At 42.9% G+C, this 24,501-nt stretch overlaps 1 protein-coding gene across 1 annotated transcript in view; it reads right to left on the minus strand.

Annotated features, from left to right (window-relative positions):
• Positions 1-1,268: 1,268 nt before the first annotated feature.
• Positions 1,269-24,501, minus strand: part of basp1 (brain abundant, membrane attached signal protein 1) — a 41,574-nt gene continuing 18,341 nt past the window's right edge. Inside the window, exon 2 of the mRNA XM_070845609.1 lies at positions 1,269-2,309. Coding sequence (XP_070701710.1) covers positions 1,633-2,295 — 663 coding nt within the window. The 5' untranslated portion in view covers positions 2,296-2,309 and the 3' untranslated portion in view covers positions 1,269-1,632. The remainder of the gene's footprint in view (positions 2,310-24,501) is intronic.

Below are 24,501 nucleotides of genomic sequence, written 5' to 3' on the forward strand. Positions count from 1 at the left end.
CCAGTTTTAAAGTTGATCCACTGGTTGAAAACTAATTATTTAGTTTACGGCTGAGCTGAAAATGATCAGACATAGAGAATTTAATTTAAGTCGAGTCTAGTTTGGGAACTCTTGCAAATTTTTTCCCATCCATGTATGACCATGTAATGCTTTAGCTGATCTGGGAACAGGAAAATACCTGTGGACTATTATTTCATTCCCAAATGCAATTCCAAAATCCACATTTTGGTGGTTTTCCTCTTTTATATCCTCAGTAGTCGGGATTTTCTTTACTAATTCAATAAGAAAGGAACCACTGTCCACTATACCTATATACTTCTGCTTTACAGATAATCCTTGTCTAACTTTAAATAGAATTCAGGACTTTTACTTGTAGTATATCTACTGTGAAGGCTGTGAGATCTTCCTCCAGACAGTCCCAGAAAAGAGACACTGTGAGCTAAAACCTCCCGATGATGCAGCAAACGTCACCACCTTGGTATTCTAAGCAAAATCAAACCATCCGTGACGTGATAGTGAAGCCTGTTTCGCCCAGGTCAGCAGTAGATATGTCTTTTTGGAAACAAAAATATTATAACGTGTTAGAATTCGTCGTCAGATTTGGTCGGAGAATCAGAGATTTCCATCAGACTTTCTTAGATCACTGCAGAGATCTTTTCGGCGAGGCTTTGCAGATGTTATTAGCATATTACAAATATTAAAAAACCACTTAGTTCACTTACAATATACCTAAGGGTTTCAGTACAAAATCTAGAAGTTTATCAGAAAAATTCCTATGACTGTTTTTATACGTCTAAGAATGTGTTTTGCTCTGCAAAGTCAGCCTTTTTTTCAACCTCTGAAATGTCTCAGAAAGCCTGAACATTCTCCGTCCTCATCATTAATTTAACTCCCTTTAAGAGGCCTTAAGAGTTTATGCCATTCAGAGAAAGTAGTGTTTCACCCCAAGAGGAGAATGGGTAGCAACACAACCCAACAATCCCAAAAAGCCAGGGGGGGGGAGGATGGGTTAGAAAAAAAGGATACAACCACAATTCAACGGCACCGAAAAACTGGAGGTACCAGGCCAAAGCCAAGGACACGATACTCTGAAGAGGAGGATGAGTCGAAGAGGGAGAGCTGAAGAGTGGACAGATTCGGTGGACGTCCAGCTGGTAAAGTGGTGTCTCGGAAACCCCTCCCTCCTTCCTTCAGTCCCATTTCCCCAAATTTTGATATTCTGACGTCCACAGAGCCGAGGGTGCAGGTGAACGTATGAGCGCGGGCCTTCTGCGGGCTGAGATGGGAGTCAGGTTAAACCTCTTTGCCGTATGAGGGAGAGAGAGATGATGGATGTGGAATGGCGAGGCGTACAGCCGACACAGACTCGTATCAAAGTTCAAATACTACAGCAGAAAAAAATAAAATAAAACATAACAATAATAATAGCAATAATCATCTGCAGCAGTGGGAAACTTCTCCAGGTGGTTGCTCCAGTCCTCCTCATTCACCAAATCATCATCATTACAATTATTATTATTATTGTTATTATCATAATATGGGTGGGCTAGTTAATTTCATTTTCATTTTTTTAATCTTCATCATCGTTGAGTTAGGTACTTTATTTTTTCATTTCCGAAAAGAAGCTGTCCATTAATCTTGAACTGCTACGGTTTGATCCTTGCTTGGTGCCTCTGTGGCGTTCGCCTCCTTGGCAGGGGGCTCAGCAGCTGGTGTTGAACTAGGGGCTGCGGCGGCCTCCTTCGCCGGTGCGGGAGCCGCCGCCACCGCTGCCGCCGCCTCTGTGGGCTTGGGGTCAGGAGAGGCAGCGGGGGCCGCCTCGGCTTTGGCTGCTGGTGCCGCGGGGGCCTCAGTCTTTTTGGCGTCGGCCTCATCTTTACTCTCAGCCGCCGGGGCAGGCGCCGCGGCCTTAGCCTCAGGCTCCTTGGTGGCAGGGGCAGATTCTTTGGCTGGGGCGGGGGCAGATGGTTTCTCCTCAGCCTTGGCGGGCTCTGCGCTCTTGGGTGCCTCTGTTTTCGGCTCAGCGTTGGCGGCAGGTTTCTCAGGCTCCTTTGCGGCAGGAGCTGCGTTCTTCTCTTCCTCTTTGGGCGCCGCAGCGTCTGCTGCTGGCGCCTCCTTGGCTGCTGTGTCGTTCGCTACCTCTTTAGCGTCGCTGGCAGCCGGGGCTTCGTCTTTGTTGTCTTTCGGTGCTTCGCTCTCCTCAGCAGAGGCCCCCTCTGCTTTGGCATCCTTGTCTTTGGCCTTGTCATCGTTTACGTTGTATCCCTTCTTCTTTTTGCTGAGCTTGCCTCCCATTTTGGATCTCTGGCCTCTGAAACAGAAAGGTGAAATAATAGGATTTGAGTATCATAGAAACAATTAATAACTCACGCAAAAGAAAGTTAACTTGACAAAACTAAACTGAGCAATGGAGGAAACGTGTGCATGAACCACTAAACTCAAGTCTTGAGCGCATTGGAAGCTCCTGACAGAAATAAATAAAATATCACGACCAACGACTGAGTGAGTGACGTTTCAAGTGCTGCTCTTCTTCACAAGATGACTTTTGATGAAGAGCAGCCTCGCTTTGTTGTAGAAATGAATCAGTGTGTTGCACCAGCAGCCTCTCCATGTACACACTCCTCTCTTTGTGACAAGTGCAGAATCTGACATGTCTGCATGAGCTTTCATAAGGGATGAGACCAAGAAGAAGAAGAAGAAGAAGAAAATGCTCATTTAAATGCACACAGAAATGATATGCAGTAGTCAACATTTCCCATATTGCATTTGTTATGTATTCTGTCAACCTGAACCACATGCTCCTCAGAGAGGCTCCCAGCATGATATTTTCCTCTCAGATCAGGCAAAGCTTATTCAAACAGGAGCTAGTATTGTGAGTTCAAACAGGAAAAACATGGAAGAAAACAGTAATAGATGTTAGAATCTGTACTTTTCTACACACAAACATGTGGAGGCTTTAACAGCAGAAATGCAAACACCAAAAAGAGACAAGCTTGGTCATATATTCTCCACACTGGACTCTCAGCTCATCTCATTTCTCACATCTCAGATCAAGAATTTCTAATTAAGAATGCAAAAAACGGCTTCTACAGCTGTGAGGTGCTGACAGCAAGAGGAAATTTAAATATCTTAGTGAGACAACACTCAGTTCCTCAAAGGGCCTCTGACGCTGGCTAATTGAATTCTCAGTGTACCAAGATGCCAGTAATACATTTTAAAAGGTTCTACATGTCACTTGTGTTGTGACTTAGACTTGGAGCCTGAGTCCCATATTCACCCTTGATGAACAATCAGCATAATGTTAGTGTTACTCTACAGTCTCCTCAGTGCTGCGCTCAGTATGTCCTGCTGGGGAGTGACAAAGTTAAACCTTTGGTGACAAATATACTTGAACTTGAAGCCAGATGTGTAAAAATATTTAACCAAAACTGCAATCGTTCCTAAATCTTAACTGCACATGTGAGCTGGAACACAAATCCTGGTTGCTGGAATCAAAGTCCGAAGCTTTTTATGTCTAATCATTCAAACCAGCGATCTCCCTGTGGCATTTCCTCCAAATCATATTTAACAAAACAATTTATTGAGAGGAAAAGCAGCAGAGTTGGTCACTGAGATGTTTGTTGCCCACAAATTACATTTGAGATGAATTGAAACTTGCTTGGGGCGCTCATATTCATCTGTTTTCATCAGCATCAGAAAAATATTTCTTTAATTAATTAATGTAATTGTAAATTTGGGTGTACATTTGTGGTCAGATCAAAAAAATAAACCCGTTCCTTTGGTTAACTGACTGAAACATGACAAACAGCTGTAGACGCTGTGTAACATGTAAAACACTGTATCATCGGCAAAGAATCATTTTTTAACAAACTCAAATAAATCTTGGGATGTGTGGTAATAATCACTGAGCAGGTAGACAGCACAGTGTGTAAGCAGGCTCAACACACACACACACACACACACACACACACCTGCAGATTCCTGGCTCACTCATCAGTTGGAGCATTTTTTCATGGCTATCACCATCTGTCCGCTCGACGGGGGAAGGACTTCAATACCACAACAAATCAGGATTATTAGGTGCAAAGACCCAAGAACGATACAATTTGTTGTTTGAAATATGAAGTCTGTATGTTGGTGCTCAAAACTGCCAAGAACAGCTTGGCAGTCTGTCCTGCTCATTAGGTTACGCCAGGAAAAACATGCTGTGTATGTTTTAAATTTGAATCTGAATTTTCCAAACTGCTGCGTACAACCTAAAAAACTAACCTTGGAAATTATTTTGGCAAAGACAATGTCAAAGACTAAAAAAGCAACAAACTGCAATTATCATAATTTTTGCTTATTTTTATACTAAAAGAATGTGTTTAATCTGCACTTTGATCTGAAGCCACATGTTTTAACACTCAGTGACAGGTTGTCGTGGCTACACACGTCAGATCTCTTCCATCTTTTCAATTTTGTGCAGCTGTTCATGAGAAAATCGCCAAAACATTGAAAAACACCCAGCCTCACAATATCAATAAATCCTTTTAAAGAGTCCTGTTTGTCAGTACAAAACACAGAGATGCTGTATTTTTTTTACACACATGGAACAACCTGCAGTGTTTAACTGCCTGCAAGTGAACTTTTGAACTTCTTTTTAATTTAATTTGTAACTTTAAATGATACTTGTTCAGCTTCTGTTACACAATTTCTAAAGTGATTGTCAAAAATATCTCTTAAAGTTTAACAGAAGCTGTTGTGAAATAGCTAAAACAGCATTAAGTGAGTGAAGTAAACTGAAGTATAAAACCAGTATATGTGGCATAATGTGGTGACTTTGATAGAATACCGTCACAGCAGCATGACGTTCTTCATTTATGTGGTTAACAACCAAAAGTCATTATTTGTTCTGCCATCTGTAAATGTGAAACGTCTCTGAGAGCAGACGTGACCTTTTCCTCCCAAACAAACCAGACCACTGAGAGATTCTGCTGGCTACTCACAGATTCGCCCTGTGAATGGGACAGAGCCGGCGGTGAATCCACTCAAAATGCTAATCACCTCGTCACCACTGACTGAATTACTCCACTATTCATGCAAAACTTCCCCGAAGGTCCAACAGTCGGTATCTGCCAGGGCCGCCGTTCCTGCCGCAGCTTTATACGAGCCACAATGGAGGTCTCTGCAACATCACATCATTTGACTCCCGGCTTGTGCTGCCAGTACAATGACTCACAATCATCTGGCCAGACAATGGCTTCTTTTCAACCAAAGGCACGCTCTCTTGCTGCTGGGCGTGTGGTTTTAGTGTTTGAAGAGCTGGGGCAGGGCCGAGACAACCTGGAGAAAATGCACTGGGTCGCACAAAAGACTTAATTTAACCTGCAAACTGCAGTGGTGGAAGCACAAAGGGAAGTCTGATGTGCCAACTGTGAACTTCCAGCATCACTTCATGCGGACGACGATGTCAGTGCCAAGTTTAGGTAGACATTTAGCTGACACTCCTACCCAAAGTGTGTAAAGAATTAGGTGGAAAGAGTCTTTTAAATGCTTTAAAATGAGTCCAACAGTAGATGATGATCAAGACAAAATGAAACCCACAGAGCCCTGAGAAAAAAAATTCAAATACGAAGTAATGAGCAAAGACACCATTTCTATCACTTCATCTTTTAAGTAATTAAGTTAAATGGATTTCTTGACCTTTAGGATGTACCATTAGGATTTGGAACCAAGTGTCTCAATCCATTTAGACACAGTCTCATTGTTACAGCTGTAAAAAGCTAATCTTCTAACCGTGTAAATCCCTGATCTCAATCTCTGTGAAATCAGTTCTTGTTCCCTGACCGTGGCCGATGTGGCATTCGGAAACCTCTTATTCTTCTGTTAAAACTGTTAGTCAAAAAGATTTCACCTGCCGTTCTCTCGTTTTGTCTGGCCCAGCGCAGAAACTGGCTCTGCAGCCCTTTTTAGGGGTTAAATGTATCCCGCCAAACACTTTCATTCAGGAGGAGAAACAAGTGAAGACAGACGTTTGCACCAGTGATGCAAAGCTTGTGGCCACCAGATGGAGGTAGTATAATTCGAGGGTTATATTCACAAATGTTGATGGACTGTGGGAGCACCACAGACAACAAAGAAATATTGTAATATTGCTAATAAACCAAACCAAAAAGGCAGAGAGAGTCATTTCTGGTTTTATTTAATAGCTTCAGTTAGTGCTCTGAGAAGAAGTAGATAAGTGAGAGGTTAAGAGGAATCAAAGAAGAGCTCGTAAAGTCACATTTAAGACCGTTTAAGATGGCCTGAACACCCTGTATGTGTGACATACACCTGTACGACAGGCCGTGACATCACTATGAGACAACAGGTGCAACAGAGCACTTGTGTCTGGTTTCTTTTAATCATGAATGACCAGGTTTTGTTAGTAGGAAAACACTAATATGATTTGGAGGGCACTAATAAACAGGAGGGAGGGAGGACTAGACCAGATGAAGTTCAGGATCTGCACTCACCCTGTTTTTAAATGCATCCTTTACAGACTCGATGCATCTTCCTAAGGTCCATTTACTTCTCCTGAGAGAGCGCACACACAAGATTAACACCACCTGCACTTTCTTCTCCTGTTTTTTCCTCCGTGTTCAGCAGTTGCTTCCTCTAACCACTGACTCCCCAATCCCTCACCCTCACAAGCTGCTGACTTAACAAAACACATGACTGATTACTCCACAGCAGCGCTCAGAGAAAATGTATTTATACAACATTATTAATCGACGATCAGATTTGTGTCTGGCGAGTCGAGGAGGTGGCAAAGCGGTGTAAGATGAGAAAAATTCCCTGAGAAGCAGATGGCTGAGTTCTCTTCAGATTGCTTGTCAAACTCTCACTCTCTCTGGCGACTCATCTGTCACGCCCACACACCGATGCCACCGCTCAGCTCGGCTCGGCTCCCCATCTACCTCTTACACCGCCCGCCTCCCACTTTCTTCTCTGTGCAATAATCCCTCCGTCATCACTCCTACTCCCCGTCTTCTCCGTGTCTTTGCTCTTCACCTGCAGTGTTTGCTGTCCTGAGTGTGTAATTTCAATCCTTCTCCTCCCCACTCCGCAGCCAGCCTCCCTCTCTTCATATTTTATTTGGCACTGACTAAATTAGACTTTCCCTCCTGGGATTATTTTTCTCTTTCTGTTTCAGTCTGTGGATGCACCTTCGCTATCTTTTTTTAAATGATTATGCAAAGTGCAGTGAATTATCGACTCAGCAGTTCCCTTCAGCAGCTCCATGGAGCATCTTCGTTAAGTCGTTTTTTCCAGCTCGCAACTTTACTGTTTAGGTTCTTAAACTCTCATGTGTTGTTTCCCGCAGCTGCAGGTAGCTGATGAAGCCACTGTGCACCACCTGTCCAGCACCAACCAGCAGACAGTCATAATAGAACATTTAGCTGCTTTCCTTTTCCTTTTCCTTCATCATTCATTTACATGCATCAGGCGGACGCAAGCACAACTCCAAATGCATGCTAACATTGCTCAGAGCCTGCTGGCTGTGTAAGTAGGCAACTGCTTATTTACACGGTGATAAAGTCAATATTGTTCTGATGCATCAAAGTGGTGGAAAAAAAGTAATGCGGCTTAATTTCATACATTATAGCCAAACCGTTCTGCTGCTACAGTAAGAAAAACCAAAATTACTGCAGGAAAGGATCCAACATTTACTCTAAATCCAAAAGTAAATCTGCAAAGTGGCTTCAATAACCTCCCCTAACCATTATGTGTGATGGTGAAGATTAGGGATTAAAGCAATGCACTGTGGGGCTTGTAGTTGATGTCCTCCTTTAGTTTAATAAACAAAAACTGTAGTTTTTACTGAACAGTTTCGTCTTTATCCAAATGTTGTAAATGCTCCTTTAGACAGCCATCTATGGGGAAAACAAGCTGAAGAGGTGTGTGTGTGTAAAAAGTGTGAGGACGCCACACTCTCCTCTGTCAGTATGATTTCTGCTAACTCTTGGCACACGTTCTGTGGGTCACATTGTAATCCCTCCCTCCTGTCCCTCTGGTCAGGCAGATGGAGGTCTCCAGGAGGTCCTGGGGTCTCAGTAAATCCCCGGCCTCGGAGCAGTGGTGAGCCCGGCCTGGCAGGTTCTGTGTTCCTGCCATCCAAGATGAGATGATAAAGGTTAAAGCTGTCACCGCTTGGCTCCCCGTCCTGCTCGGACACATTCACTCACTTTCTGTGTTTGTTGGAGAATCAGCCTGACGGGGGGAAGCAGGAGGAGCTTCAGAGGCACTCACGACACGTTCTGGGTGGGGAAGCAGTTTAAGTAATGTCAAATAAAACTATTTTCCCCTCCACATTATCATACGTCCATTTTGACGTGTGCAGAAGAAATGGCGTGCGATCTACGGGGGGCGGCCTGGACGCCAAGCACCGATGCTACACTGACATTGTAACCCGTTTGCATTGCTTGGCTGACTAAAATGCCTTCACCACAGTTTTCAGTTAGTCCTGCAGGGTGAATGCACACTTGATGACCACACTGTGTATTCTAACACACACTGTTAACCCAGAGTTAACCTAAGACACGGACGATGGGATAAACACTGCACGTAACACGCAGCTATGATATCTGGGCTTTAAGAGCAGGAATGTGGATTCCATTTGTTTGTGTACTGCTGTTCCACACTGACCTCCTTTTAGCTCCGTCTGTAGTTGATTTCCAGCGGATAACTCCACAAACTCGGGGCTAACCCTGTTCCTCAGCAGGGCCACAAAGCCCGAGGCAAGTCGGGGTTCGCCCGGGGTGAAAGCTGTCCTAGACTTCCCCAGCAGTGTGGAATGCTTTTAACTGCACCACAGTTTTCCTGAAACCAGCCTCAAACTATCTTGTCTGGTGGATTCAGGCTAGTCTGCCATTGACACACTGTATGTAATGCTGACTAGTAAGAAAATAAAAAACACACTCCGTGGCAGCGCTGCTTCTTTTCTCCTAAAAGTTGACATTTGGGGAGAAACACTGTTTTCATGGGACACAGCCAGAGATAGTATAAATCCAGCTTGGGGCTATAAACAGCAGAGTTTCACCTCCTGTGTCACACTGACCTCCATTTTAAAAGCATTTCTGCAGCATCAGAGCGAACTGATCTACAGCAACAATCCAACAAGCTACTTCAGCTGCTGCAGCTCTCTGTTTCAGCCCGATTGGTGTAGATTTAGACTCGATCAGTGTTCAGTCAGTCAGTTCTGCACCTGACCTCCATGACACAGCAGCTGTCAGAGTAGATTAACACAAATCCAAAGCCTCACACATAGATGTGTGTTTCACATTTTTAAGCGTGCACACCTACTGAAAGCATACATAAAGCTGCACTTTCACACAAACATGGTCTGTAACATAAATATTTTTTGAGTATGTATGTTTTAATTGACATAATACCTAAACAAAACATGATAATTTTATTAGGTCATATATAATAAGTCCTGGATCTGGGTTTACACACATGCGACACAGCTCTCACTGGTCAGGCTTCAGGACTTTAGAATGACTTAATCAGAGCAGTACATTAATTTTTTTCCCCTTGAAATCACCTCTGCAAACCTGCTTTAGAAATTAGCCATTAAATTATTTCATTATGCCCTCAGTTCATGTTTTAACACACGTCAAGCAGTTTTAGGAATAGTCCAAACATAGGGAAACATGATGATTAGGTTTCTCTCCATGAGTTAGATGCATTGTCTTTTCTGTGTATTAAATATTGTATTGACAATTTGTGGTTTAATGGTTTAACCATCTTGACCGGCATTTTCTCTGCACCATCTTAGATATACTGTATAGTCCAGGTTGCCAGATGTAGCAGCCAAAATCTTTGGCTAATCTTGTACAGGCACCAAACCTGGACTCCTCGTTACAAAGACAAGACTTCAGGAGGCAGCAGACCCTCGCTGCAGTAATTGTTGTCCACCGAGCAGCAGTTTCAGCATTAAACTCTCTGGAAAACCACATATTGCTGTTTGGATCTGTCATTTTGTAAAGTATGCTGTAACATTGCCGGATAAATAACTGAAACATTCTATAACTTGAAACCATCTAAGACCTGCGATGTGTGGAGGAACACAGTGCAGCACTTCTGAGCTTCATTAAAGTATCTGCCCTGTATTCCCAACATGAGTATGAAGCTATAATTCATAACACAGGCCTGAACACTTCCTCCCGCTGCCGTCCAGCTGGCTGATTTAAGACGAGTCTGTTGCACCAAACTGCAGCAAGCGAATGCAGGAAGCTGAGCGGACAGGCTGGAAAACTGGAGCAGAAAATTTGGCCCAATCACACACACAGACACACAAATAAAAAAAATAAAAAAACCCCTCTGCACCGGCTCTCTGCACTGAGTTGGAAGAAACAGGGGAGCAAAGGATGCTGGGAGTTGGGAGCTCACAGTCAGCGGAGGCCGATTTGAGATATTCAAGTAGCTGAAATGACAGACTGGCGTCTCTGACGAAGGTTTGAAGAGGCGACATTCTCACATCGTGCTGTGGCATTTTAAAAGACAGCGCTCCAAAACTTGGCGAGCGTCACGACACCACAGCCACAGATGATGCAAAAGTCCTTTTTTGTCCCACTGTTTTCAGCTCGTACTCTGCACCGTTAGTCCTGCCTGAGAATGTAGGGCTGCTGGTGGATGTCAGGATACAGTAGTAGGCACAAAGTCAGCACTCGTCCCCTGTGTCAAAGCTAGCAGCAGGACCGGCGGCTGCAGCTATTTCTGTCCGCCAGTAAACACGTTCTGTCTACACCGGCTTCCAGCTGTGTCAAGCTAATTTTATCCACGTGTAACTGAGGATTAATAGGAGAATAAATGTCTTTGAAGGTGCTACACATCAGAGTTTTTATGCCTCAAATGTAAGACTGTGTTTCCCTGCCTGTCTGCCGCTAAGAAGGACAATGCTACACTTCCACCTGGGAAGTCAGTTTTATTTACATGATGCACAAAATCACAATAAAAAATAAATAAAAATAAAAAGGATAATTATTGAAAACGTTTAAAAACGACCGTTCACCATCTTAGTTTAGCATGTTAGCATGCTAACATTTGCTAACTGGCAGTGAGCGCAGAGTACAGCTGAGGCTGATGGGAAGTATTTGTCCATCCATCCATCCACTCAAGGCATCTTACTTTAAAACCAAGATGGTGGATGGACCAGTTCGCCCGGCTGCTCATGTGGAGAAAATATTCAGTCGAGCTGAAAGAATGCAAATGAAATCAGAGGAATTGTTGCAAAATAGCTTCACATTGACATTGTAATCTAAGTTTGGGATCAATATCTGACTTTTTTTTTATTTGTTTGACTTGTTTTTAACATTAAAGTTGATTTAAAGCAGTTTGACTGCAGCAGCAAAGAGTTTAAAGTTGATTTATTTGTGTTTGAATATTTGTTTTTCAGTCACTATCTTTCTGAGCAGTGGATCTGTTAACCTGCTCAGGAGTTTGTACTAAAGCAGGAGGTGATCTGAACAAAGTCATCACTTTGTGCTGGAGAGCAGACTAATTACCCAGAGTACACACTGACTGCCCACTGCTGATTCTGGCCTCAGGCTGAACACACACACACACACACACACACTCACATTAGTCTAAATGCACATGGTTGTATGTGTAACACACACACACACATTCAATGGTGTTTATAGGATCAATCCTCAAATTGACGGAGCTTGAGAAAACTCATGGGCTGGAAATGGTTATTGATCAGTGCAGTGCGACCACAGAGAGCCGCTGTGTGTTCAGCTGCTGCTTACGAGTCAGAGGACGCACTCAGCAGAGATGAAAGCCAGCGAGGAGCTTTGAGACGCTTTTTACTGCGACGTTTATTACTGAATGCAAAATCGCTCTCGACGCTTTGTTGGCTGCAGAGAAAACCAACGGCAGACAAAACAAGACAGAGAAGTGAAAGGGATTACGTCCCTCTCTGTGGATTCGGTGGCATTTCACTCTGCAAAATCCACTCACATGACCTCCATGTCTGCAGAGCTGGCAGAAGTTTGTCTGGGTGCAAAGTGACTCTGCTTGTCTTTGGTCTACACCAAAACCACTTTTTCACTGAGTGAGAAAGTTCATGCATGACCTTGGAAACAGCAGTTTGAGTAATTACTGTTTGTTTTGTTTTTTTCTTGAAAGACAAACAGAGCTTTTGAATCTCATGGCTGAATAAAATACGTCCATGGTGTTTATAAACCCTCATTTCTGTGCAAACCAGGTTTAACTAACAAACATGTAAGATGATAATCAGAAGGACGGTGCACCAAGAATATAAGAAAATAATGAACAGGTGAAGAAAGGCGGCTGTGATATATTGACAATAAGCTGCTCTGACGGACATAGTGAGGCTCTATTTACTATAAACTCATTTATTTTAGTTTCATCAGAGAGTTCATTATTAACATGCTGCATCAGTACTGTTGCCATGGTTACCTGCAGAGCATTGGTTAAACTGTCGGACTACAGCATCCCACCCTGCAGTTTAAATGATGAGTCAGTCAAAAGCTGGTGTTTTCCTGTAGCATTGTTGAAAGAAGATGTGCAATTTCAAGCATCCTAAGTGGACAAACAGTCTTCTTTCCATCTGTGAACCTGCCAAACACTAATGATGCTATTCAACAGTATCTGTCTCCGACATCAAGAATGTGACAGCAGTCTGTGGTGAAACACACATGTTGAACTTGGTGACGCACATCTTTGAATAATGTCAACAGAAGAAGCTAAAAAGCCGGTCAGTTTCCATTTAAAGTGTCAGTCTCTTGTCAAATTATCAGCCACGACGAGCCCGGAGAGCTGAGGCTCCATCATTTGTTGGAAAACATTGGGATGTTTCTGACATTATTCCTCGTCTGTGCTCACCAACCTGTAAGACTGCGTCGGTCCATCTTGATTTATTGTGCAGCGGAGCGAAGCCTTTGGCCTTGTTTCTCCTGTAAAATGTTGAGAAGACTTAGTTGTTGGCTGACACATCCAGGTCAGACGTTCAGGCTCCGTTAACGGATCGAACAGGTGCTGTCATAGCTTCTGCAAAATACCCACAATTCCCTGCATTACAGGCATTTGGCCAGCAGCTGATGTAACTGGGTCATGTCAGTTGGTTATATATGTGTTTTATGTATAGTATTTAATAAAAAACATGTGACCACGTTACTCTGTTATTATTATAGATTATTATAAAGATTTTTCTGTGAGGAGGTCTAAATGATGGATTAGAGGATTTTTTACTAACAACAATATCAAAATTGCTGATAAAATAATAGTATGCCTACAAAGTATCAGCTACATGATCGTGAGCATCATTTTATGTGGCATTTATTGCTGTCAGTCACAATTTCTTCTTCTTTTTAATCTATAATTTCAATCTGAGTCAGAAAAAGTGGTTTTTAGCAAAGCTGCTAATAACACAGGAAAGAACTGAAGCTCCAAAAAGTAAAACCAGAACTTTGCTGAAGCTACTTTAGAAAAAGAAATAATAACAATAGTTTAAAATGTCACAGGATTTTAAAATTACAAATCAATACTATTGATAGTATTAATAATATTGGTGTTTCCAAACGATCCCACATCTTTTAGACTATTAGACAACAACCGCTAAACAAAATGGACACAGCGACAAACTCACAGCTTAAAAAGGTCGTTAAAAGGTGGCTGTTTAGCCGTCAGCTGTAAAGGTCGTGAATGTCACCTGTGCTTGAATGCAACACCTGGCCACTTCATGTTGTTGACATGATCCCACCAACGCTGTGGTTAATGTGACTGATTGGACTTGTCAGCTCGCTGCCTCGGCTCTGTTTTCTCAGACAGACGAGAGACTCCGGTAGGCCGGGAACAAAGGCGGCAGATCGCCAGTGAACCCCAAGGCCCTTATGTATTCACTTGGTCCCAAACAATACAGCAGCCTGGACCAGACAGCTCCGTCTGACCAGCCAGCCACCGAGGAGCTCCGTCTACTCTTTCTCCACCGGAGACGAGACATACATACTAATATATGTCCTTCCTGTTTGAAATTCATTATAAAATAATGAATCTGTTCACTGGGAAATGAATAAATGAATGCCAACACAACCGGAGCTGTCACCTGGGCGGCTGAAGAGCCTCAGGTGGATCAACCTTCCTAATGGCTGCACTGTGGGCTCCCAGATCCACGGGGACGGAGCTTCAGCCAGCGTCCCAGTGAGGAGCTGTGTGTGTGTGGGGGGGGGCGTGATCAGACTTGCCTCGCAGCTCCTCTGGGACGTGACGCTAATTTAATGAAGTCTAATAGCTGTCGCACCCAAACTGTTGTTTGGGGTTTGACCTGATGGAGCCAAAGACGAGCTGAACAGCAGGAGACCTTTCTTTCTCACCGATCATGTGATCAACATGCTACAGTCCAACTTCACTGGCTGCCCGGTGATCATGTTACTGTCATAACTGGTTAATTAAAGTTACACAACAGTCTCCAAAGGAACAATCAAACCTCTGGCAGACCGACGACAGTCTAGACCTTCATAACCAGTAGATTTTAGATCATCAAATGTTATCACACCAGACAGGAAGGATGGCCAAAGCTATGACAACACAGGAAAAATAAAGACTCTTACGTTTTATGAGATTACACGAGCTTGTACTACATTGTAGGTCATTTCTGATTAGTTTAGTGGCCAAAATGAACCAAAGGTGAAGAATTCAGAATGAGTTCAGCTTTCAGCACTTTGTAACAGAGCTGTGTGTGAATGCAGCGCTGCTTCACAGGTCAACTGGAGGATGGGGGCGTTCAGACGAGCTCGTGAACGCAGCGTGACGGCCCTTTTTCACAGCAGACATTTTGACTTGTTCCAGAAGGAAAAGCACAGGTGTTGTGAATAATATTAACGATGGCGGTGTCCCAGGAAGCTGTGACAGTGAGCCAGCGTGCGCAGGGCCAGCACCCAGAAACTACAGCAGCTACATGGAGTTCAGCCATCATTCGATTATCCACACCTGTGCTTTTCCAACTGTGGCAAAGCCAAATGTCCTCTGTGAGAAAGGCCCATAGTTGTAGCTGCAATATAGTTTTGTGTTCATAACCAACGTTAGAGAACACACACGCCGCAGAAGCATCAGGTCTGACAGTTGCTTCACGTTGTGCTGATGCTTCCTTTGGCTGTTCCCAAAAACAGCTGTAGCACTACGACAGTTCAAATACCCTGATAGTGGAAAAAAAACGGTTCACTAAACCCTCCTGAATCCATCACTGTGAAAAAACAGTCGAGTACATTAAACCTGGACAGAGCAAACTAATGGGTCTCCATTTTGAGCGTGCAGCAGCATTCGTGTAACATAATGCACACTGACCTGATGAGAACATCTGAGACTTGAATGAGTTCACAGTTCAGAGGGCTGTGAGGGCCTTCAGAGGGGACGTCAGCGTGTCCTCAGAAATATGCAGGGTAACACAATGACTTTTGAGTTCTTTGTGAATCGCATGAAAACCACAAATCGACCCGCCATTGAATTTTACACCCTCACTGCATTCCTGATGGATGTGGCAGCGAAACAGAGGCTGCAGCTCCAAAGCTGCTCCTACAGATCCATATTCAGACTGACAAAACCTGCACGAGGTCGAACCTTCGGCCTCTGAAGCTTTGTGATATAATGTCAAGAGTTCAGCTGTGTTCTTGTTCCACCTCATCTGGATAATGTTGGTTACAAAGAGCAGCAATAGATCTTCTTGGGCAGAGCTAGCTTAGCTGGATTTGATCCTTCTTGCATGTAGCAGATAGGAAGCATTTACAAACTCATGATCTTTGGTTTACAGGACAAAGTAGACAAGTGGTATCAACTAATGCTGCAGAACCAGGAATCTATAACAACTGAGATTCATGCAGCTAAGAACCTTTGAGTATAAAATCAAGACGTAGATCATTCACAACCTTTCTGTAGGTGTACAGGAGCAATACGGACCAATAAACCTTCAAAGAGTGGCGTAACAGAATGACTTTCACTGAGAACAAGAATAATGGAGCTATGACTGCAGCACGTCAAGCTTTCTGAGCACCCAAAAAACATAAAGAAGCATAAAAAAAACTTCCAATCCCAATTTAGTGTGAGCTTTTCTTTGAGGACATGACATGGTATCCCAACAAGACGAGTGTTAAACAAATCAAAAAGATGTCTAAAAACTGTGGGGCCAACCTGTGAATGTGTGGGACAGAAGAAATTCAACCATTCTTTCAAATCCAGGAGGACACGACACCTCCTCTCGCTGGCACTGAACATCTGGTACAAATGGGATTACAACTGGCTCTTTTAAACCTCTCCGACTCGAGAATCTATAATCTACCCCTGCTACCTTGAAAAAGCTGATTTCTCAGATTAATTCTCACTCAAATTTACATTTTCCTTGTCGGCTCTGACTTTAATGAACCTCGTTTCCATGACGAAGTCCAGCTCGGTTCCTTTCTTTCTAACAGCGGAGACAAACAGCACTAACTATGACACCTCTATTGACTCATAATGAAAAGATAAGCTGAGGCCACACGGGGGAACCTTTTGGACAAACATGAACTTCAGAGGTAAATATGTAACTTATCCATATGAAGCAGAAGTTCTGTCTGTGAGAGCAAACAGGTCAGAGTTAACACAGAGTGCGAGAGGCTTCCTCTTTACCTTGGACAAACATGGAGGTGAGGAACACCACATATCACTCACTCACTGTTAATCAGAGCATGATACACTCTTTATTCCACAAATATCACTGAAAGCTCATTCAACACATAAAATGTAAGTACGTTTCTTTTTAAAAATACGCGTCTTGTACTTTCATCTGTGCATCCTTGCTAACGTGACTCAGTCTAAGACGTTCTCCAGTGAAGAGCCATCACTCTCACCTCTGTTGTTTCTGGTTTACGAGCACTCCACGCCACATTTCCAAGTGATGCATCTCTCTCAGGGGGGCTATTTTTCAACAGGTAAAGTCATTATTTTCACGGCAGCAGGGGGACATTTGTCTGTTCGGTAACAGCAGCAGTACTGTATTAAAACAGGAGGCTCATCCATCCACTGGATGACACAGGTGTCTGTCTAATACTGTTCCCAGCAAGCATTGATTTGTTATGTGCATGTTCCAAACGGTCCTGAAATGTAGGAGCTCTAATGGTCAATCTCTCTGTGAGTGGCCTGAAATTGGGACTGGTCAGTGTCTCCGTAGGCTTCACGTAGAAAAGCAAAGAACACGACAGACTTCTGTGGAACCCCACAGTGAAAATCGATGCTTAGGAACATTGTTTGGCTTCACCACAGGACGGCTCATCGGCAGTTCAGAGATGAAAAACTATTGATGTGATGAAGCTGCTCTGAGCGAACTGTGCAAAGATGAAAAGTTTCATTATCAGCCGAAGCTGAGAGGATGATGAGAGGAACGCCTCGATGTTTTACACTTTAACATGTGTGTGGTGTCCGTGCTCCAACCTGGCATTCTTAATGTATGACTGCATGTGGCTGGTTCAGATTCAGATGTCTTTACTCCCAGGGGGTATTTCATATAACTGTACATACAAAACACAACCGAGTATTAACAAGTAATTAATAATTAAGTGGAAAGAAAAGCATATTAAGGACAAGGGACAGTAGGAGGAACAATAAGTTACAATAGGAACCTAAGAACACAGTATGAAGATAAGAGCGACAATAAAAAAGCAAAAAAATTAGAATAATCATAAAAAACATATCATAAAATCATTTAAATGGCTCAGTATGTGTTCAGCAGCTTAACGGCAGAAGGGATAAAGACATTAGAGTTATGAGTTATAGTTCTTTTGACTGGATAAAATGGATAAACTTTCTCAACTCTTTTCAAATGCACCTGTCTGAGTGCTGCACATGTATGTATGTATGTATGTATAAACATGTATCAGCAGCATACAGCAGAAATGGCTAAAAAGAGAAGACTGCAGTGAAACCAACATTTTACTGCAGTTTGCTGGCAGGAAATCAAACTCTGCAATATTTCCTCTGAAAGGGAATATAAACTCTCCAGATCCGATCGGGCAAACAAACTGCAGCTCACAGCTCATAAGATGTCTGATGTTTAGGAGAAACTAAATATCCCGAGAGACAATTCAGAATATTCTCTAACGCTGCGTTCACAGAACTCAGGTATTTACCACTCTGCTAGATTTAGCTTCTCTATCTGATCGTCCAATCAGATCTTTTCATTTCAGCATGTTAACCATATTTTACGTTTTACTAACAAACTAATGTGTGACTTGAGTAGATAGCAGACATTAACTACTTCTAATACTAGTGTGCACGTGAACACACTAAGTAATGATATATCTGATGAAAAGGTCTGTCGGATGTACATAAAAACTGTTAGCATTGGTTGTATCTATTCGCACATCCACTCCGCTGATGTCTGCTGCTTTAATCCAATGCAATAACAAGCCGCTCTTTGGCTGCCATCTATTTCCTGGGTAGCCTGATAGACACACTGTTTGTCAAGCAGCCAAAACCATAAATACAATAACTACAGTATCTCCAAAGGAACATGAGAGTCAACGATTTCCACGATTTTTAAGAATATTCAGTCCAATATTCAGCCTCTTTTAGCTCTGGTTTCTCCACCAACACCATCTGCCTTGTTAGCTTACGCTGATGTTCTGCTTCGGTCACCAGTTGGTCACTTGGGGTGCTGTTTTGTGCTCGAACAGTTCGTCACTGTGGGTTTCTCTGAGCTATTTCCATGACAGCAGCTACCTGCTGAACCACAACAAGTTAAAAGCAAAAAACAATTATCTGTAGACAAGGAGCGCCATCGTCAGCGTCTGGAAGCTTTAGTGATAATACCTAATACACAGAGGGAGCACATTAAGTGGAGAAAAGCTCCAGAGGAAACAGCAGCTAAATCACAGATATCTTCACAAGCAGGGGACGTGGTCGATTAGCACGGCACAACACCACTACATTTCCCAAGTTTATTCTAGGTTTTAAAAAAAAACGTAATCATGCAGAAGAAAGCAGGAGAAGCGTAAAGAGCGGTGTGCTGTTTTCTGTCAGGGGGAAGTATCTCAAGTCAGAGCTCCAAGGAAACGCCTGCTGCAACACAAAAGTGCACAATAATGATATTTATGAATATTTATTGCTGCTGCCTCGATAGTGGAGGAGCAACTGACCCTAGAAACTGGAGACACTTGACTGTTTTATACTATTTTGGATTATTTTTCAACTAATACTTAAAAATAAATGATGATAATCAAACGACACAACATGAACACTTAAGTCATCTTTGTGACGACCAGTTTTAGGGCACTTTGGTCTTTGGGAGGTTTGGGTGATGAAGCTGGTTTCAGACCTGAACATGTGGAAGAATCAGGATTTCACGAGAAAAAAGTGAAACATTTCTCTGAAAAAAAGTTTATTTCATCTGATGTGCAACTTATTTAGTGAACTGTTAAGACTTTTCTTTTCTTTTAGACTTGTCCCATAATCATTTTACGGCCCTTCAGGTCTGCTTGGACACCTCTCGGTTAAGGGCCGAAGAATGAATTATTCCAATGAAGGTCCTCATTTGTATACAAGTACAGCCGTGTGTGTGTGTGATGTTGAGTTAAGGAAATGATTACGACCAAACAGTGTCGGCAGTTTCCAGTCCTCAGTGACAGTGTGTGTGTCTGCAGAAGGCCACTGAGGCACCGCTGACACACACACACACACACTTGCATACAAGAGCACAACTACTTTGGCTCATGTGTGCACGGATAAACACACACTGTTTATTAATGAGCGATGTGGACAGTGTGTCTGAGAAATATGTGACCTCTGACCGGCCCACAGCTCCGCTCTCTGTTAACACACACACACACACACACACACACACACACACACACACACACACACAGCCATCCATCAGCCTCAAGGTTGCCCTAAAGAAAACAAGAAGGGGCCCTGCACTGCAAAATGTAAACTCAACCAAACATTCACATTTAAAGAGATAGCACAGCTAAGAATGTCTGGGAACAGGCTCAGAGAGTCTCAGTGAGATACAATACTGCCAGATCACCACACATCACATGGAAACTGTGCCGTTAGAGAAAAAGTTAAAGGCCCCTGAAAATTATATGATGTCCTTGACAGTTACATTTTTTAAAAAATATTTCCGTATTGTGTTTTTCGCTGAGGAAGAACTATTTGTTAATTAAGCTGCTGCACCAGCTCTCACGTTAACGCCTCTGCAGTACATGTAGAAATGACAAAAGCTTCATTGGTATACGATAGATAAACAGCTCCGACAGATTCGACCCCAAGACGACGACACAAACGACACAAAGCTGCGACGGCACCAATTTTTACTGGGATTTCCCAGATTCTGCTACAACAGTTAAATTCTGATCATTTAATCTATTTAAAAGTCCATTAACAGACAGTAAACATCAAATCTGCACTCATTTTTGTAGGTTGCATTATTAATTCATGGTCAGTTCATTCAGACACATTGAACTGAAGCACAAAAACAATATTACTTCAGCCAGGATGATACACTCTTGATTTCCATATGGAATAAAATAAAACCAGTACATACCTAAACAGTGGGATGAATTTCTAAAACATTGTTTGCAAAGTGCCTGACTGAGATGTAAAGTATATATGAGTGCAAAACAACTGGTGTGGTTCTGTAGAGAAAAGCTGAAAGACCAAAGGTCAAACCAGCCACATGTTCTTATAGATTATATCCAGGACCTGAGGAAAGGCAGGCGGCTCTGATTCACTGGGTTCTAACTTTCCTTTGGGGGGGGGGGGTTGATTTTAGGTCCTGATGTTAAACCTGTCGACACCCGACAGCTCCGGGCGCCTCCATGAGTCACCACTTGTTTATGAGAAAACATGCGATGTAGAATATGCTGTACTAGCTGCCGCGGGGGGGTCGGAGAGGGAGGGGGGACCTCATCAGACTCATGAATGAGCTGGACCAGCCCAAGAGCTTCGTTCCTCTCGCTGTGGTGCTGTTTGTGGGGCAGTGGGTTGTGTTCACCTTCACAGACTGTGTGAGCTTCATGTGAGAGACTGGAGTTACTTTCCCTCTTCGCTCTCCTTCACCTGCACGGGGGTCAGACCGTCTTTGGCGTTTGATCTCTAAACCGCCTGCCGTACCAGATGGGCTCTGTTTGCTACGTCAGGTAAGTTCTCCGTCCCTGAATAAGGTCACAGAGTTTCTTGTCAGATCAAAACTTCTGCTGCTGTCATAGAACAAGCATCACCACCTGTCACCTGAGCAGGAGAAATAAACCATGGAGGTGCAGTTTAGCTTAGTAACTAGAGTTAATGTCACCGCCACATGTCTGTCCACACTCATGACGTGTGTAGAGAGGAACTGCTCCTCATCAGAACGTTGGGTTCTAGGATAAAGGATGTAGATTGGTGATGTGTTCACATGCTTGGCCAATAAAACTGACTGTGACAATAGACAACGCCTCAAATATGGATGTTACTACAAAGAAACTACCGATTCTAAAACATGGACACTTCCCACACATCTTCAAACCAGCAGCACAGAAGATCTCCACAACCTCGACAACAGTTTCAAGGCCAGCAGCCAAGATTAATATCACTAATTCATTGTGAATCAGTCTCTTCTTCTGTGACGGCGCTGAATAAAAGCCAGGAAAGTGCAGAACAGTTATGATGTCACAGTGAGGTCGACCTTTGACCTTTTGCATATAAAATAATATTGAAATATCGTCATAATTAGCAGTTAATTGTAGATTCTTGAGCCAAAAACATGTTTTGTGGGGTCTTTGACCACCAACATCTGATCAGTTGTGTCCTCCAGATGTTCCTCAGATGTTGTGTTCATGAGAGAGGGGACGGACGGACGGACGGACGGACAACCCGAAAATGTAAAGCCGCTGGCACAGAGGCATAAAAAGACTAAATGGTCTAATCACCAGACTCCTTCAGAAACAGTTAAGGCAGTGATTTAGTCAGATGATGGTAATGGCCACAGATCACTCCCAAAGCACGTCCAGCGTCGTCATCGTCAGCGGCAGCACTGCTGACTGTGCACTTTAAATGTGTGTCAGCGAGCAGGCTATTAAACATTTTATGCAGAAATGAGTCTGTCTTGTACTGTAAGCTTCAGTCATCAGTGGCTGCTGATTAATCCTGTTTCCCACAATGCAATTTAGATTTAGTCATTTATTAATTTCTCCAAAATCTTGCTGGTTTGTTAAATCTTTATGACAAAAATAATTAAAGAAAATGCTCTTTAAACTATAATCCTGATGTAAATGACGGCTGCGTTAGAATATGTTGTAGTTCAACAAACCGTATCATTGTTTTTACAGTCATTGTTGCACTGCAGCCTTCGTCAGTATCTGTGGATAACAGATTCTTTGAAGAAAAGTTAAGTACTTATCTGCTCTTCTCATCCTCTCTCTCTTGGTTTTAAGCTGTCAGGCCCATCAGATCCTCCCTCCACGTCACCTGCTAAATATCACAGCCTGGCCTCCACAAATCGGCTTCACCTGCTACATTTAAGGCTTTTAGCTGATGCCCTCCATCAGCAGCATTACAGACACCACTGGTAGCAGCCACTTAAGCAACAAGACTCTGCTGTGTTTTTACTGGGAAAGATAAAAGACAGTCAGGGTGACGTTTACACAAACTGAAACTACTTTAGTTTTATATTAAAGGTTTTGTTGTTATCTTACTTTCTTTTTGCTTTTGCTTTCCCACACATTATTTCCATCTTCACAAAGTCTCACTCAAACCGACAGAAGAAGTTCTCCAAAGCTGAGACACCAGTCGCACTGAGCTGCAGGGAAATCTAGATGAGACCTACTGTAGAGCTTTTGATGTGAAAGTGAGACCTCTTGGGTTTGGAAGTTTCTCTCGAGGTAAGTGGGATATTGTTCCGACAAAATGTTGAAACAAGAGAGAAAAGAATATATATATATAGACAGAGGCATGTATTAATCCTATTATATTCTTCTGTTTCTCCTCTATGTGATTCTGAAGTTTCTTCAGTGCAATTTAAGAGGAAATATTTCAGTTTTTTTGTGTGCAACTTAAGCTGCAAGGCTGTGGCTGTGCTTATTGTTATGGTTATGAAACAGACATGCAGCTGAAGCATCAGTGGCTCTTTGGGCTCTTCTTGCTGGCTGGGGCAGAAAATGAGCAAATTAGAAATGATCAAACATCTCTTCAAAAAGGGAAAGTGGACCTGGTGCAGCTCTGTTCTCTTTAACGTCTATCAGTGTTCATTTGTTTCTGTGATTCAAATATAAAAGTCACAGCAACCCCATAGCAAACTGAACTTCTATGTAATCAGAATTTAAGGATCTCCTCAATATGAGGGTTTATAATATAATAAATAGCTTCATGGTGACAATAAGAAACATTTGATTGAAGTTATGAAACAGTTGTGGTCACTGACGTGAAACTTCTGAATAAGTGGGCTGCGATGTTCTGTCGGTAAAAAGGTTCAGAGGTGGACTGATGCCGTGAGTATCATCGTGAGCGCCTCTGTCGACCACGTGATCACTGCCTCGCCGGTCTGCCGACTTTATTTATCGTATAGAATCCAAAGTTTTGCTCTGTTTACTCCGTCCTGCCTCCATGTATTCACACAGGAAGCTGCTCTGTACACCAGTCTACTGTTGGGACACAAAAACAATTCCTCCTCAGCTGAGATTTGACCCACCAACCCTGAAAGCTTCGGTCTGACTGACAGGTTCGGTGGCGGCGGCGATGCCTAATGACCAACAGAGAAAAGGTCAAGACGAGCGGCATTAAATGTCAACTTAAACTGGAAATAATGAAGAGGAACTGTAGCCATGCTCTGTGTTTGTGGATGTTGGCTGGCAGCCTCGATCTCCCCTCACATACAAACTTTAAGCTTTAAACAAACGGAGTTTAATTTGAAGAAGAGGCCGCTGAGCCGTCCTCTCAGTTTGCTTTCTTGCCTCGTTGTTTGGTTTATGTGATTTCCACCGTTTACTCTGGACACGAGCCAGCGGATTTCCATAATTCTTGCATTTTCTTTCCTGTCGTCCAGGCTGTCGTGAACTTGATGAACCTTGATGTGACGGCAGAAAGTCTAAAACCTTCACATCCTCTGAACACCAAGCTGAAACATCCCCAGTGAGCATCAGCTGTACCTGGACAGCAAGGAAAGATAAACTCATGTATGTTGTAGTTCGTTTTACGAGACTCAAAAAGTGGAACAGGAACATTTTAGCTGTTTCCAAAGAGCAGCTCCTAAAAACAAGCTCGAGCTTTTATCCACCTCTTTATGAAAATTAAACTTATGTCCGTGTTCCCAAATTGTTTCTCCAAAAATAGCAGCAAAGTCCTCTGAGGGCTCACTTCCTCTGGGAAATCACAGGTCTCTGGGAATAGAAAGTGGAGCACGTCCACACGAAAAAAAAAAGGACATTTCCTCCTGAAAACACCATCATCAACACTTCATTAATAATCTGAGTCAATAACTCTAGCGAGAGCTCTCCATGTGGAAAAACAAATCCC

The sequence above is a fragment of the Pempheris klunzingeri genome, chromosome 15 (genome assembly GCF_042242105.1).
Source record: "Pempheris klunzingeri isolate RE-2024b chromosome 15, fPemKlu1.hap1, whole genome shotgun sequence".
NCBI classification, from domain to species: Eukaryota; Metazoa; Chordata; class Actinopteri; order Acropomatiformes; family Pempheridae; genus Pempheris; species Pempheris klunzingeri.